A 17336-nucleotide genomic window follows, 5' to 3' on the forward strand; every position below is an offset into this window, starting at 1 on the left:
GTGTGCTGGAAACCTGGCTCTGGTCCTTGAAAGAGCAAGTGCCCGTGACCATGGAGAGACATCTGCAGCCTCTAAGCTGTCGTTCTGCTCCTCTGTACAGCTCTACTTCCTGGGAGATTGCTGAGCCGTAGTTAGTGCTCACAGGTCTCGGAGGCCCTGCTGGTGGTTCTTCCCTGAGCCCAATTTTCACATCTGGTCATTTTTGTCACATCAGTCGATGCTTAGGGCCTTCTAGAGACTTGATTCATTTCTGTTTTGCTCTTTCCTGATTCAGCCTCTTCTCTGTAACGTCCCACCTTTGTTAGTGCTCCCAGCTTGGTGAAATGTGTTCTCTTCCTTTTCACTATTGTAGACATATTTTCTTCATATCAATCAGTAAGAACGTTGCTTTTCTTTCCTCTTAATGGTTTTTCTCAAAGGATTAAAAAAATGGAATTTTTTATTAAATCCAGTCTCCCCACCACCTTTTTTCCCCAAGTCTTGGCTGGAACTTGGTATTTTCCTGCCTCGTTCTAAGAACTCCAGGTTAAATGAGAGACATTGCCTCTAAAATAAAGTGGAGAGGAACTGAGGCAACGCACTTCAACCTCCACACCTACCATGTGCGCTTGAGGACGGACACACACACACACACACACACACACACACACACACACACACACACGCATACATACTCATGCCTACCACACACACATGTGTGGATGCACACACACACTTACCACATACATACACCTATATGAGTACTAATTACATGTGTCACTAAGCCTGCCCTTTCCACCTATTAAATACGTGGTACTGTTTGTTCTCTGGCTGCGTGCCTCATTTCAGGTGTCATTTAAGAAGACTTCTCTGGGGCTGGAGAGATGGCTCAGAGGTTAAGGGCACTGACCGCTCTTCCAGAGGTCCTGAGTTCAATTCCCAGCAACCACATGGTGGCTCACAACCATCTATAATGTGATCTGGTGCCCTCTTCTGGCATGCAGGCACACCTGGGGGCAGAACGTTGTATACCTAATAAAATATGTAAATAAAATAAAATAAAAATAAATCTAAAAAAAAAAAGCAAAAAAAGAAGACTTCTCTGAACCTCATAAAATAATATGCCCTCCATATTCTCCCCCCTTATGAGCTTACATGAACAATTGCTCTATCTTCTTGGCCCTGCATAAATTCTTTCTCCCTTTCTAAATCAGTATAATAAGGGATAAAATAGTGATCTAAAATAGTATCATAACACCTCATCAATTATTGCTTCTCCTCTTTTTACTATTCCTTTCACACCTCCTTCACCCTAGTGTTTTAGTGTATTACCGCCAGTGAGGAACTTTCCTTATGCTTTCTGAGTAGAAGCAAACATTTATTTTGTTTATTGAGCTGTTAGCTCAGTTCTGGATGAATTTACGCTGAACAGTTATATTTCTTAATTCCATTTGATTTTTTCATAATTATGAAAAACTTTAGCAGTGCCAAGATAGAATATTTTCCTACTCATGTATTGAATACAGTCTGCTCATTTCTAAATTTTCTGGTTGGTTCATGCTGGCATATAGTAGATATGAATCATAAAACTATATTTTATTTACAAAATAAAACAGTAGATGAGTATATATTCCATGCCGTCTTGCCTTAGATATCAAAAGAGATGTGTTTTTTTTATTACCTTGGGAATTAGAAATGAAAGAAAGAAATCCTTAACTGGGTGCAGTGACCCAGACACTTGTGGAGTATGCTGTCTGGTATTCAGTAAATAATTGCTTTGCTCTGTAAAGGCATTACTTCTGCCAGCTGAGTTTCTGGGCTCTATGATGTGCAGCACATGTGTGTACATTTTAAATGATTACCCCTTCTTTGTAGAGAAATTGCCTTTACACTCATTAATAAGAGGAAAATAATCATTGAGGCTTTAGTAAAGCAGATTAAATATGTAGCCTTCGGCTGGCCGCATCTTTAACAGAAGTTCTTCCGGTCACTCAAAGGCTGTATCCTGAGAAGAAGGTGGTCGTTGAGGATTAATCCTTAGAGAGGTTTAAATTGGACTTTTTTTTTTTCCCCACAGAGGCTATTCCTGTTGATCATTGCAAAGCATCAGAAAATACCCTGTCTTTATTTTTACTAATATCTGTGAAGCCTCACAGGTTTTTTGTTTGTTTGCTTTGTATTTTTAAGACAGTGTTAAACACTGTAGTCCAGACTGTTGTGGAGCTCATTCTGTTTGTAGGATGACCAGTCTATTTTGATGGTTTCATAAATGCATACATCATGTCTTCTTGCCTGCTCTCTCACGGGTTGGGCGTATAGCCACAAGCCATCAGGTTTGTCTCAGGTTTTTGCACGATAGTGAGGTCTGAGGATTTCCCTCTGTATTTAGCACTGCAGAGAAAGCATGAAGACTGTTGGGCACACTGCCACTGCACCTTTGTGTGTGCTGGTTATTCCATTCCATTTGCATTTGCTGTCCGGTTTCATCATCTTGCCAAGTTTCAGTCATGGTTACCATTATGCTATAAAGTTTTTTTGTCCCTTTTCAGCTGTCACATATGAGAGCTGGAGGGAACACAGTGGGAATTAGGGTTAGTGGGGCTCTGACACTCTTTGTATTTTTGTGTTAATGATGTCATTATTACTTAACATATTCATATGCCATAATTTTAAATATCTTTTCATAGAAGAGAGGTTTCAAAAAGGAGAAAAAGACTGTTGGCCCCATACAAGGTCTAAAGCAGCCTTGGGTTACCAGCAGATCCTCACCTGACTGAACAGATGCTCAGTGAACACTGATCATCGGCAGTGTGAGTGCTGTACCCAGTGGGATACTGTATGGAATTTGACCTGTGAGGCACAGGTTGATGGCTCAGCCAATGAAATGTCTGCCAAACAAATATGAAAAACTGAGTTCAGAACCCCAACAGCCATGTGCACAAAGCTTAGTGTGACAGTGTGTGTCTATAATCCTACCATGGGGTAGCAGCTGCAAGAGGATCCCTAGGGATTGCTGAGCGACAGGGGCACTGAATGAGACAACCAGTATCAACCTCTGTAAGTGTATGTGTACACACACACACACACACACACACACACACACACACACACACACACAGAGAGAGAGAGAGAGAGAGAGAGAAGGAGAGAGGAGAGAGAGAAGGGAGAGAGAGGAGAGAAACAGTATCGTGTAAATATCCAGACCTGTAATAATTAGGTGCCTACAACACATATTTTGGATGGTTGGCTTATGAGTCCAGTCTGTTGGTGGCTAAAGCCCCAGGGCCCTGTGTACCTGGTCTTTTGCCTTCCTTCTGATTGGTGTATCTTATTGCCATACAAGAAATATTAGCTGTTGTTGAGTGCACATCTGTGGACAGTTTCCTTGGGATCAGTGTTATGTATACAGCATCTGTGCTCTGGGATTGCAGAAGTCCACCAGGTGGCTCACCTGTGCATCTTGAGGACCTAGGACTACGTCCTGAATTGACAGATGACAGAAACACCTTTCCCCTTAGCTTGGGCCATATGTCTCCTACTGTCTGGGTGTCCATGCTTCTGTGTGTTGATGGCAGTTAAGCGTGTGGGCCCTCAAGCTTTTCAAAGATAACACTTGGAGAAATTGTCCTGCTCATTTTCAACCACGGTGTGATTTATACCCATCTTTCCAAACCAGTGTTACCTCCCCGATTCCTCTTTCAAAGTAATTAAATATCTTTGTCCTCTCATCACACTTTCATCTTTCATCACATCTTCATCACTTCTATTCCTTGCTATGCTATCAGTGTTTGTTCTGTCGTTACTCTTTGCTAATGTTAAATGTTGTGAGTGAATCTTTATGCTAGCTGTTTTCAACTGAAGCTAGTTCTTAGTTTAAGGTTCTCCCTTTCATGGGTCTCGGTTTCTCTCCTCACCCCCACCTCTGACTCTCCCGTTCCCTCCTCTCTTCTATCCCCCTTCTCTCTTTCTTGTCTCTGACAGGGTCTATAGCCTTGTAGCTGTGGCTGGCCGGGAACTTGGCATGTGGACTGAGATTGTCTTGAACGCACAGCACTCTGTGACTCTGCCTCTCGGATTCTGGCATTGCAGGTGTTTGAAAAAAATATCTTGCTGACACTAATCTTATATGGAGTTTCAAAGAATATAAAGTTAATCAGATTAATCATGTAAAAGATTAATAAAAGCACAAACTATTAAATTTACAGTAGAGAAGAAAGGACACATAATTAAAAATTAAATAAATGTCCATATAATGATTAACATTCAAATTAAAGACAAGAGACATTGGAATGATTACAGTTTAAAAAGACATACAGTGGTTGAAATTCGTAAGCATGTGGAAAGTCTAGGGTGATTGTCATTTCCAAAACGAAGTTTGGCATGGTCTCATAGAGTCAAGCATTTAGAATCTGATCACATCATCTTGCTGTTGCACAATCACCTTGAGAAATGAGACATAACCACAGAGAAGGTAGTGTTTGAATATGGAATAAGTCACAGTCTGAGTGACAGTGTTCAGAAAATGGGAACCACTGAGGAATGAACCTGGAAGTGGCAGCAATTCCTTTTCTGCAATATTAGCTAAGGTCTTATAACACCTCAGTTAGACACGGGCTCATGTACCGCCTCAGTTAGACACGGTATCGTGTACCCCCTCAGTTAGACACGGGCTCGTGTACCGCCTCAGTTAGACATGGTCTCGTGTACCGCCTCAGTTAGACACGGTCTCGTGTACCCCCTCAGTTAGACACGGGCTCGTGTACCCCTTCAGTTAGACACGGGCTCGTGTACCGCCTCAGTTAGACACGGGCTCGTGTACCGCCTCAGTTAGACACGGGCTCGTGTACCGCCTCAGTTAGACAAGGTCTCGTGTACTGCCTCAGTTCTAAAGTGGGCAGAATGTGAGCTCAGTGCAGGACAGAAGTCTGTGGTTAGAGCTGGGCAGCTGTGCTCACAGGGATAGAGGGATTGCTGATGCCTCCATCTTAGTTGTGGTACTAACTGTGCGTATGTATCAGACTCATCAGAATGAACACTGTATCATTGTAGGTAAATTACATCCTAATAAAGCTCAAGAAATTATTATATATTCCAACATAAAACAAGAATACATAAACATTTATAAAATTAAGAACATTTATAAACACACACCTAAATATGAAATAAGTATATTAAATTTCCTAAGTGGAGATGGTAATAGTGCAGGGATTATCTTTGGTGTTTTGAGACAGGTTTTCTGTACAGCCAGGCTGCTCTTGGTCTTGCGGTGCTGCTGCCTCAGCCTGAGTGCTGTGCAGGAATGCCCAGGTCACAAAACTCAACATTAAAACCAGAGGGAGGGAACCAGAGCATATCCGCAATCCTAACAACTCCAGAATTCAAGGTCAAAGAACAAGTGAATGAAATAAAAGCTGCCACAACATCTTATTCTCCAACAGCTGAACCCTCAGGCATCTGGATGTAGGTTAAAGATGAGGCAGGCTTTCCCTTGTGAAATGGATGTGTGTAATACCGTCTGTTTAATTTGAGCCTATGTTCCTTACAGATATAGACAACTCCAGGACAGCGTCAAATCAATCATACCCATTGTTTTACTTAGCTCTGTTTACTTCATTGTTTCTCACAGGATGTTTTGTAGTGTGTTCTATAAAGATTTATATTCTGGGCTCCTAAATCGGAAGAATACATTGAAGAGTTTGGTTATCAGTGTCTTTAAAAAGTAACACGCGTCTGTAACCGCTGAGGAGATTGATGCTCTGGCACTATGAGCTCACATCATATGTGACTCTATCCATAGCAACCCCCCCCCAAAAAAAACCCTACAGACCAAAAAACTGAAAACCCCAAAGCCTCCAGACAAACCAGAAAAAACCAAATACAGTTGGGGGTGGGGGAATAGGGGTACGAGTGTGTGCTCACGTGCTAGTTTAGGAATAGGTGCTGTGCGCGTGAGGGCTTTGAGCTGTGAGAGCTTTGTTGCGGTGTCTGAGTGGTCAGTTAGTTGACTTTAATAACCTCCTGAACTGTTACAGATTTCTTTCAGTACCGAGAGCCTCTTTTTTGTTGTTGTTGTTTTTGGTTTTGTTTGTTTGTTTTTACAAATTTGGCTGTATACCACTGTAAATATTGAATAGAAATAATACCTTGCGAGAGTTAATGAGCTCTACAAGATGACTTCCCGCAAAAGCTTCTGTCTCACTCCTCTGTCGGTCTTATGAGTCTTTTTTTGGGTGTGAGTGTGAATAACTGGTGATTTGTCTTTGATTTCTCATGTGTGTGCATGATAACCACACAATTAGATAGCTGTTAAAAATAGGATATCGGAAAAAAAGACAAATCATGTTTCCAAGATTCCCTGGCTTGTGCTCAGTGCTGTTTTGCTACTCTTTAATTTCACTCCTGGGTCTAACCAGCTGACGCCCAGTTGAAACGACTTCTGCTGTGATGCAGCCACAGCAGGCTCAGTGTTCACTCTGCAGCTACCTCAGAGGCTGGAGAACCCCGCGTACCGTGGGCAGCTTGTCCCCACCCGCCAGCGTTCAAACTCATCTATCAGACTTGAGGCTGAGAGTGAGGGAGAGGAAGCTTCCAGATAAACACACAGCAGCGCCTAAACAGCTAATCACTCTAGGCTTCCGCTTCCAGGCCCTATAATTAGAAGCCCTTCTTTTCCTTGTATTCCCAGATGACGCAAATGCTTTTTGTGGCTTGGCACCTCGTTTGGGGCGTGGGTTTAGTTTATGGCCAGGCCAGCGTCTGGTTTAGTCTTCTGATGCAGCATAAATAGTTCTCAAGCCACAGTCTACTCCGTAAGACATTTTCCTTTTATGTCTATGTGCTTTAAAACTTGTTTTCTAGAGGGAAAAAAAAAAGGGAGCTTAGTGTTTCCTTTGCAGAATGTATTTGAAAGAGGAAATTGTAAATTAAAAAAAAAAGTGCTTGCCGCTGGAGAACTACACTAGCTGTTTCTTCCTTTTTAAGTTTTTATATTTTAAAAGTTTGGTGATTCATGTAGACTCCTTTGTGGGTTATGCAGGCAAATTTGTTTGGATGAACAGAAGAGGATAGTATCTGAGGTAGGGTACACACATGCATAATATGTGGTTCTTACGTTAAGGGCTGTGGTCCTAAAGGTTAGGAGCAACTAGGCAGATTAATGTTGACGTATGTGCTCATGTGTGTTTGCTAGTCATGTGATTCAGTCAGCCTTTCATTTAAGTGCTCATGTAAGTCAAATGCTGATCATAAAAGAAGGATACTGATGTTCACCTGTATTATGTAGTGTATATTTATTATAAATACAAACTCCTCTTTAATTCTCCCATTAAAATGATTTTTCTGTTGTCAAGTGCCCCAAACTGAATTTTGTGGAAAGCTAGAATCAGAACATAGCAGTTGTTGTTATTCAAACTTACTGTAACTGAGCAAAAAGCAGGGGTGGAAAACGAACACATGCCTTGACTACAGACCGTGGTTGTGACTAAGGTAGGCCTACACGACTGGACTCCCAGTAAGCAAGGAGTGTGAAGTGACCTCATGGCCATAGCCATGCGTTTGGTGGGAGAGTAGCTGATTTGTGTATTAACAATTATTATCCATTATTAAGTAACTTACAATAATTGGCACTTTCCATTATCTAAAATGTTTATAGCCAGGAAAAATGTCATCTGATGCTTAGTGCATTACATTTAACCACAGAAACTGCCCATTCGGATGGACTGGATTCTTCTGTGTTAGTGAGGACCGTGCCTCTTGTGCCACGCATCTATGCCCTTTGTAAGTGGATGACAGGACAGATGCTGGAAGCTAGCTCATGCAACGCACGCTGTGGAACAGTCAGTTTGTAGTAAAAAGGGATCAATCCTCAAAATGATAATAGTAGCAGCAGCAGTGGTGGGTTAGTAGCAATAAAGAATTCAAAATAGGAAAAAAAAACCAGTATATATGAGGAATAAATATTTTTCTACACAAAGCCGAGCAAAGAAGAAGTAAGGAGACAAGCTGATAAATTAAACAGTACGAACTTAAATTCTACTCCACTTATAAATATACTATGTGATAATACAGTAAATGCAATAATTAAAGTCATAATTGGATTAAAGAGAGATGCCAGTGCTCTGTAATCTGAAAAAGCAGCATGCAGTAGCTTTTCCTGTATTCCCAGACAGGATCAAGGTCCAGAATTCAGGCATCAGCTAACACAGGGACCCTAAACATGGTGGAATAACATTCAGGAAAAGGAATCACACCTTGACGTTTGAAGCAGGCACATCAACTACAAACACCAAGCAATCTCACGTATGGAATCCACAGTGTCATTTGCATTGTTTACCAGAGAATACAGGGAGGTCGGCGTGCTGTGTGCAGGTGTACAGTGTGTGCGTGACAGAAGCACGCTGCATGTTCAGAAAGTGTGCGTGTAAAGTCTTCACCATGAAGACACGCTGAAAGACCAAGAGTGCAACCTGACTTAAGTACGCAGTGTATGCCTGTGTCTAGCCGTGTAATTCCTGTGCTTGCAGGTATCACTTAAAAGAAGTTTAATTTCAAAAAGGCATTCCCTTATGTGGGAACAACAGCTTTGTTTATTAATGTGTTTTTCATGCCGGAGATTAAACCTAAAGCCTTCTATGTACAAAGCAGGAACTCTGCAGACACGGTTTAAATATCCAAACAGATAGATGGACACACACAAATCCTGTTTACTAAACAATAACCTTTTGCAACTTGTCCCTTTTGCAGTGCAAATTGTATAAATGTCTTATTTTTTGATTCACTGGCTTAAAACCAAAACCATAAAAAAAAAAAACCAAAAAACCAAAACCATAAAACTAGGAAATCTTAGTAACCTTGGATTGGCCAAATAACTCATGACCATGACACCTTTTCAAAGGTACTATTGGCAGTTTCAGTAAATACCGTGCCAGGGTCGTGATTATTTTTCTCCTGTGGGAGTTAGGTTTCTTTTTCTTGTGGGTCCCTGGATCAAACTGGAGTTGCCAGGTTTGGCCGCAAATGCCTTGAGCTGTTAATCCAGGTTTCCTACCCTAATATTTAGTCAGTTGTTGGTTTGTTTATTTTGGGGATAGGATCTTAGCTGCTGTCCAGGCTGCTGGTGAATTCTTGGGTACAAATGATCCGCCTGCCTCTGTCTCTTGACTAGCTGGAGTAGAGATGTATAACATCCCCCTAACTTGGTAAAAGCTAATTTTAAAAGAGTAAATTACAAGAGCGTCTTACTTGGATCAGTATGTAGATTGGAATGTAAAGGAGTGGGCTTGAGCTCTGTTGAGGCACATTTCTCGTATGTTGTTTTCAGTTGCATGTGTACATGCTTGTGGAAGCCAGAGGCAACCTCAGGGATGCCATCCACCTCCTTTGAGACAGGGTCTCTCATTGGCCAGGAGCTGACTACTTAGGCTCGACTGACTGGCTAGCAAGTTCAGAGATCCTCCTGTGTGTATGGCTGCACCACCAGGCTGGGTTTTTTTTACATGACTTCTGGGGACTGAACTCAAATCCTCATCCCGGGAAAACCACCTTGCCACCAGCCCAGCTTTCTTTCTAACCCCCACACATGTTCTGACAATTGCTGTGAAGTTTGTAATTTCTGCATATAAAATTTCTTCCTGCTACTCACACAAGGACATCCTACTCTCTCTGTTGATATTGGTGTGATGTTCATTGATGTGCTTTATTTTAATTATTTTATTTCTCCAACTGCTCCTGTTCATAATACTTAAAATAATACTGTAAGTATCTTATCCACATGCATAATCATTTTTATTTTTATCCTTTGCTTTTTTATCTTCCAGGAATGCTTTTAGTCACAACAGACACTCTTGGCCACGACTTCCATGTCTTCCAAGTTCTGACTCACCCTTGGTCGTCATCACAGAGTGCTGTTCATCATCTTTACACTCTTCACAGGGGAGAAACCGAAGCCAAAGTGAGTCGTCTGTGTAGTGAGGCATCGGAGATAACTGCAGACTACTGTTCATGAGAAAACGGGTTCTCTGTGGTAGAGTGAGCTCTAGTAAATTGCAGAAAGAAACCTCATTTTTACCTAATGAATACATAAGAAAAAAGGTACCTGATTATTGAAAATGTTGGTGAGGATTGGAGAAATGGCTTAGCAGTTAAGGGCACTTGAAGTGACCCAGTTCAGATTCTAGAACCTGCATCAGGCAGCTCACAGCCTCCTGCTGCCTGTTTATGTATTTGTATGTGTGTGTATTTGGGCAGTAATGTAAATATGTACATTTTTTCTTTAGAGCTAGTTTTCATTTGTTTCTTTATATATTTTGAGACAGGGTCTCATGTGGCCTAGGTCGGCTTTGACCTCACTGTGTAGCTAAGGATAGCCCTGATCTCCTGATCTTCTTGCCTCAACCTCCCTAGTGCTTGGATTACAGCTGTGAGCCACCATAGTAGGCAGGAGTTAATTTTTAAATGTTATGTATACAGCTATGCAAACATACATCTTCAGAATACTTTTCTGTATAGAATTTTATTAGGTACCAGACCAGGAACCTTACATGTATTCACTAATAACATCACAACGTATATACTATATTTTCTTTGTATTAGCCTAAAATCTCAAATGGTGAATTTATTTTCTTTCTTTCTTTTTCTTTCTTTCTTTCTTTCTTTCTTTCTTTCTTTCTTTCTTTCTTTCTTTCTTTCTTTCTTTCTTTCTTTTTCACAGAGCTGCCAGCTCTGTGCGTCCCAGCACACTGCCACATACTGTTCCATTTTAGAATTTGTCATTGTTATACTGGAAATGGTGACAGTATCTGCATTGTCTCCACTGGGAGATGAAGGCAGGGGGAGATAGTTGGGGCCGCATAATGAGTTTGGAGACCAGCTTCTTAGGCTCTGCAGGTGGGAGGGGGTAGGGGTGAGGGGACACATTATTTTATAATGTGGGAGACTATTTTAACTTTATGATTCTTGTCTGTCTTAATAAATACAGGGATTTTATTTTAAAAATACATTTTACCTTATTGATTTTGTATATTTTAGGCCCTTCATAAAGCCAGACATAATTTCTCTTAGGTTACTTATTTATTTTTATTTTTTGCTAGCCCAGCGGTGAAACTCAGGACCTTTTACATGCTTGGCCAAGCTCTCTACCCCTGAGCTGTGAGCGGTCAGCATGACCCTGCAACCCACAGTGAGCATGCATTCACTGCTAATCAGAACAGTTTCCTACACAGCCATAAGCAGCCTCTAAGTACCAAGTAAAGCGAACTCTGCCCTGTTAACTGTCAAACCCCAGTGACATGTAATTAGTTGTTGTTTGAACAACTAGCAGAAGGATTGAACCCCGGAAAGTGAGTTGTGGTAATTTTAGTCTGCTTCTTTCTTGGCTACTTACGATTTCAGCACACTGACTGTTACAGCCCACTTCTTCTGTGGACTCTCCCTCAGTTATCACGGAAGTGATGTATTCTCATCTTATTCTATGAGGTAGAGTGTGGTTGAGATAGATTGTTCTCTAGGCTGGCCTGGAAGCCCCCTCCCCCGGCCCTGCCTGCTGGGAGAACAGGCATGCAGATTTGCAAAGCGTTTGGTCAGGATACCAATGTGTCATTTTGGGTTTTTAAAAATACATATTTCTTTAAAAGGCAACATTTTTTGTTTGTGTGCTTTTAGCAGTGTAGACCAGGTTTTGCAAGCCGGTCTCTTGGACATGTCTTTAGATACCTGTCATGTCTTGAGCATTCTTTGATGTGGAACTGACTTTTATGTCCAGCTTAGTTGCCTTTGCATTTTATTTTGTGCTGTGTTGCTTTTTTAGATCAACCTTGTATGTGTAGGTTTCATGTCTCTAGACACATCCCCAAGCCTTATCAAAGCCATGGAGAATATGCATGTTTTAGCACTCAACCCCTGTTTTTGATGCTTGGGTTTTTATTAGTGTTATTTGTTATTTAACTTAAAACTTAGAAGGTCAGTGAGGAATAGCAATCTTGCTTAAGTTTACTGATGCTTCTAAGTCTCAGGACAGTGCCCACTCTTTAAAAAAAATTGATAATAATGTTTGGTATTGCCAAGCATATACCCAATTTTTAGGTTGGCATATGAAATAGAAATTATAAACAATGATTTTGCTTTCAGGTCTACCTTGTAATTTGGAATTTTTAAAAAAACAAACATAAAGATATAAGGACCTAAGTTGGTAACCATAAAATTAATCGTTATAAGGTCCTACTGAAAATTATTTTGAACTGATAAAATTTAATGCCGATCATGAAATCTGTCTGGCACATGATTTATCTGGCCATCTTTGAGTACTTGAAAAATCACATTATTCTGAATTCTTCCAAGAACTCCAAGGGCACTTTAATCAGGCAAGGGAGAAAATAAAGTATATGGATCTAATTACGTTGAGTTAGGTTGTTCCGTGGTCTTTGACTGGGGATACCCCATGCATCTGACAGTAATTTTCCTCCTGGAGCTCACAGGCTGTGAGGAGAAGGGCCTTGTTCCCACAACGACATGACTCTCAGCGATGCCTTGTCCGCACACTGCAGCATGGCTTGCTTGAGTGCTCTCTGCACAGATGCCTTGTTCACAGACACTGTCAAGACTCACTCCAGCCTGCTGCAGTCCCTGCTCTAGTCTGTTTGATAAAAAGCATGAAAATATTAATGATTTTACATTAAAAGTCTTGCAGAGTAGTACGATTAATACGTTTTTAGTTCTGAAGTCAGTTATTTGTATTATTAGTCAAAGCTTTTTGTGATTTGAGATAAAAATTAATTTTTAGTGTCTATGTGATCAAACACCGTGTGCGTGTGCTTATACTGATACAGATGTGTCCTGTGATTTTGGAATACATGGTAAGCCTGTGGTTGGCCGGTTATGCCATTTCTTCAGTAGATTCCTCAAAGTTCAGTTGAATTAAGGACTAGTTCACAGACTGTTGAAATGCAGAGTTTCCAGGCATCTTGGATATTCTCAGAGGTCTAGACTGTGACCTGTGCGTGCTTTGTGTTTCCTCCTTCTCTCTGAAAATGCACACTTCGTCATAGCCATGGCCTGCATTTGTGTTGCCAAGCTTCCCTTGTGTTCCTGCTCAAGATAAGCCAGTTGCTTTCTTTAAACTTTAGTTAATCACGTAGAAAGTTGGAGTCTGTCCACGTTCCGTTAGGGGCACTGAGAACAGTGAAGGGACTCTTGCTGGCTTTGCTGTCTCCCTGGGCTGATGCGACAGTGTCTGCTCTAAGAGACCAAGGTCATAGATTCTGAGGACAGAGAACTGGAAAGACTGAAGTGCCAGCCAGGGCTCTGCCGAGGGCGCCTGAGAAAGTGAGAGAGCGTCTGTGGGCCAGAGATGAAGGGGCAAGGCTATATTCAAGGAAGACATGGTTGACTTTGCAGAAAATATAAATTACTTTTAAAAATGTGCACATAATAAGATGCCTTAACAACATAAAAGGTAAAAGTCAGTATATAAAGTCTTTTGCATAGGCCTGGGCAAATTATTGAGACCCTGGTTCAAAATAAGTGCTGGGACGCAGGTTGGCAGTTACAGTGTTTGCCCAGCATGTGCAGGACCCTGAGTTCAGCCCATCTCCGCCCCCGGTTTCCAAATCCTAACAGTTGATAATTTAAGCATATCTTCGTGTCCAAAATACTACATTATATCCATACTCTGAGGGCTTGAAAACACTGCTGAGAATAAATATAGGCCTGACTATGGAAAGTTTAACCTTTTATTTTCTTGGAGTACATGATAGCTTTACAATTTCAGTTTCCTCTGAGTCTGTTTGGAATTTCTATCCAAAATCTCAGTGACATTTTTTTCCCTTGTAGTATTATCTACATGGATATCTTATTGAATTCACACGAGTCAAGTGCACTCTGATGCACACCTGAAATCCCAGCACTCAGGAGGGATAGGCAGGATGGTAACTGTAAGTTGTAGGCCAGCACAGTCTTCATAGTGAGTTCTAGACCCATGAGGGATACATAGTGAGACCTATCTCAGTACAAACCAAAAAGACCCCTAAACAAACAACTTGGGTTAATTGGGGGGGGGGGTTGTGAGCAGGAATGATGGACAGGTGTGAAGCCAGGAGCCATGGAGCTTGTATAAGGAAACTAAAAGGAAGCCTAAATGTCCTTTAGGTTTGGCACAGATTTGTAAAAATGTGACACTAATAGCAAAATCCATTAAAGCATGTGATTTGTAAACTTTGGCTCATAAAAGTGAAACAGTTTGGCCCTTTGAAAGAAGCCATTAAGGGAAAAGAGACACAAACTGTCTGTGTTCATGATTCTGTTTAAGACCAATCAGCTAGTTCAGTTGGCAGAGTGCTTGCTTAATGTATTAGTTACTTTTCTTGTAGCTGTGACAAAACACTGCCAAAAGCAACTTGAGGAAGGGGCGCTCATTTTGGCTCACAGCCCTGGGGGACACACAGTCGTCATGAAGGGAAAGATATGGGCTCAGGATATGGAGGCCGCTGATCCTGTGTCCACAGACAGAAAGCAGTGAGCAATGCGTGCCTGTGCTCAGCAGCTTACATTCTCCATTAAATCTCAATCCCTCTCTCTCTCTCTCTCTCTCTCTCTCTCTCTCTCTCTCTCTCTCTCTCTTTCTCTCTCTTTCTCTCTCTCTCTCTCACTCCCCCCTCCCTCCATCTCCCCCATCTCTCTACTTTCTCTCTGTCTTTCTGTCTCTGACTAAAATAGGTAAGATGAATTTCCATTATTTATTCTCCCACTGCTGATTGTTGGGCACTCCAGCCTTCCTGGGTTTCTGGGTTAAACAGCTCTCCTGGCCTAGGGGACACCATCGTGTTAGCCATGCTGGCAGTGAGCTGTGTGGGCCAAGTGGCTGCTGAATCCATGGCAGGGCTTCATGGAGCGGAGCGGCCCTTGAGACCACCCACTCCCCTTTGAACCTTTGGTCCTTTCCACGGTTTGACCTCCTTCACCTTCATGTTTTACCCATCCCAGAGTAGGAAAGGACCGCCTCTGGCCTCCTTGTGTCAGTTAGAACTTAGCAACTCCTTAAATAGCTAACTTCAAAAAAATAGGTGTACTTGGGCTCTCTGTCAGGCAGGTGGCGATGTTGCACTGAGATCCTGCTCAGGTGTCAGTGGCCTGAGTCTCACCCACAGACTTCCTTCTAGAGGTCTCTTGATGGACAGCCTGGTAGGTGACTGATTGTGAACCTGTCCTCAGTGTACCTGGTGGAAATTTCTCAAACAAGCATTTAACCCAGCTCAAACTTCCTGGGTGGTATGTAGCCGATGAACTTGGACCACGTGATCCCGTCCTACCCATCCCTGCTTGTATCCCTATGTGCATATCCAGTGTGCGCCCTAGCGTTTGTCCCCATGACAACTGTAACAAGCTGATGCCATCCACTCTCTGGGTGGCAGCGGAATCACATCTGTGGATAGGTTGAGGCTTTGGCCTTAGATGCTTAGCTCCAATGCTGTGGTGGGGTGCATGGAACATCCATGTACAGTGGGATGTGCCTTCTTTCTATAAGCCTGGCCCAGTCATGCATCTCCCTCAGTCTTTGGATTTCTGTCTGCTCCCACTTAACCTCCACCAAGGATGGATAGCTGGCCACAGGAGACAGGTCTGTGGCAACACATTCTGCTTTTTAAAATAGAAATGATTGTTATTTTTACCTGCACTTGTACAGAAAATACTAGAAGAATTCACCCAGTCTCCCCTGATAATGTTCATAATTTCAGAGAAAAATGTTATACAATATGGTTCTGTATTTGATTGACTATACCAGCCTCTTTTAGATAAACCAAATCTATGTATACCCATTGTGTCAAAGTGTCTACATTCAGTTTTGTATGTGCAGGTTGTGTCTGAACCACCAATTTAAAAATGCTTAACTGTTCTTCCCTCTTTGTAGCACTTTTCTCTCTACTCCTACCTCCCACAGTTTGTGGTAGTGCTTACCCCTTAAAGGTGATTTGGGGTCTTTTGTAGAATTTGTTGTTGTGTTTGAGGCAGGGTCTTCTGTATCCCAGGCTAGCCTTGAATTCTCAGCTGTTTTGTGTCTACTTCCCGAAGGCTGATTATTATTATTTTTTGTGCCACCAAACCTGGCTTATTTTAATTTGTTTTTATCTTTAGACAGCATCTTTCTGTGTAGCTCTGGCTATTCTGGAACTCACTATGTAGACCAGGTTTGCTTCTGTTTCTGCTGGGATTAAAGGTATGGGCCTTAGTACCCACCTCTTGTGATGTTTGAAATTGTAGTTACTGTTACATTTAGTGTGTGTGGCATTTAGTGTGGGGGCGTGTGCATGGCTGATTTATCTTCTCAGTCCTTGATTTTGCTTTTGGTGAGAGAACAGATTCATCAGCTTTTATCCAGCAATGTAGGCTGGAGATGATCCGTAAGGAAATGAGTTGCTTTTTTATCCAACCTCCCCTCCCCCAGTCATCTATCCCTTATCTTGTTCTGATGTTAACTCGGAGCAAAACTTAGTTTGATGGACCATAGACTGTGAGCAGACCATTCTCATATTAGAAGGCTGAAGAATGGTTGTCTGACCTTAGACCTAAAGGTTTTTCTCTTGTACATTTTAATCAGGGCATAGTTACTTCAGAAAAACCACTGTGGGGTTCTCTTAACTCTTCTTAAACAGGTCATAAGCGCTCAGCTCTGTGGCTGTGTCTGACAGTTGGTGAAGTTTGAAGAACTGCTGTATTTTCCAAATTTACTTAACTACAAATGTTCAGTCATTGTCATGTCCCTCGCCGTGCCAGCTGGGCCTGGGTGCCCGATTCTTGATGCTGAGTGTCCTTCTCTTGCCCTTGTCAGTTGGATAGGAATTGCCTCTTCTTTTTTTTTTCTTCCAGTTTTATTTGTTTAACAGGCTTTTGCCTGTTTCCCCATATCATTAGTTTTCACTTTTCACTCTCCTACTTCAACTATTTTTTTTTCTTCCCTTTTTCTGATTCCTTCGGTGTAGGAGCTTGTTTGCTTGAGTCCTTCCTAGGTAAACACTCCATCTGTTCCCATGTGTCTGTCAGTCTTCGAGGCTTTTCCTTAATAATGCGTTCATTAGTGGCCACGCTCAGTCCTCCAGTTCCCTCATGCTTCTCGTGCTTCTGTGACTTGTGATTATCGTCCTGTCTGGAAGCATGGAGGATTTCATGTCTTTGATGAGGGAAATTTTAGTAGTAGTACTTAAAATCACTTAAAGCCTGCTTTTTTTTTTTTTAAAGTGGTTGCTTCTTTAAATAAATTAATGTCAAATATTTAAAATCCTTGGAGGCTAAGTTTGTATTTCCAACTTAGAAACGGGAGAGCTGTGAGACCCTGCTCTTCCCCACGTGAGGTTGTCTTTGTTTTTATGTTT

The 17336-nt window shown here is 41.8% G+C and overlaps 1 protein-coding gene across 9 annotated transcripts in view; it reads left to right on the plus strand.

Moving 5' to 3' along the window:
- The window catches only part of BCAS3 (BCAS3 microtubule associated cell migration factor), a 469548-nt gene that overhangs the window by 121938 nt on the left and 330274 nt on the right, over window positions 1-17336 (plus strand). For all 9 annotated transcript variants that reach the window (XM_084803266.1, XM_084803265.1, XM_084803270.1 and 6 more), the window contains exon 14: window positions 9795-9928. In XM_084803266.1, the coding sequence (XP_084659392.1) occupies window positions 9795-9928 (134 nt within the window). The remainder of the gene's footprint in view (window positions 1-9794; window positions 9929-17336) is intronic.

The sequence above is a fragment of the Acomys minous genome (genome assembly GCF_964271855.1).
Source record: "Acomys minous genome assembly, chromosome: 12".
Lineage (NCBI taxonomy): Eukaryota > Metazoa > Chordata > Mammalia > Rodentia > Muridae > Acomys > Acomys minous.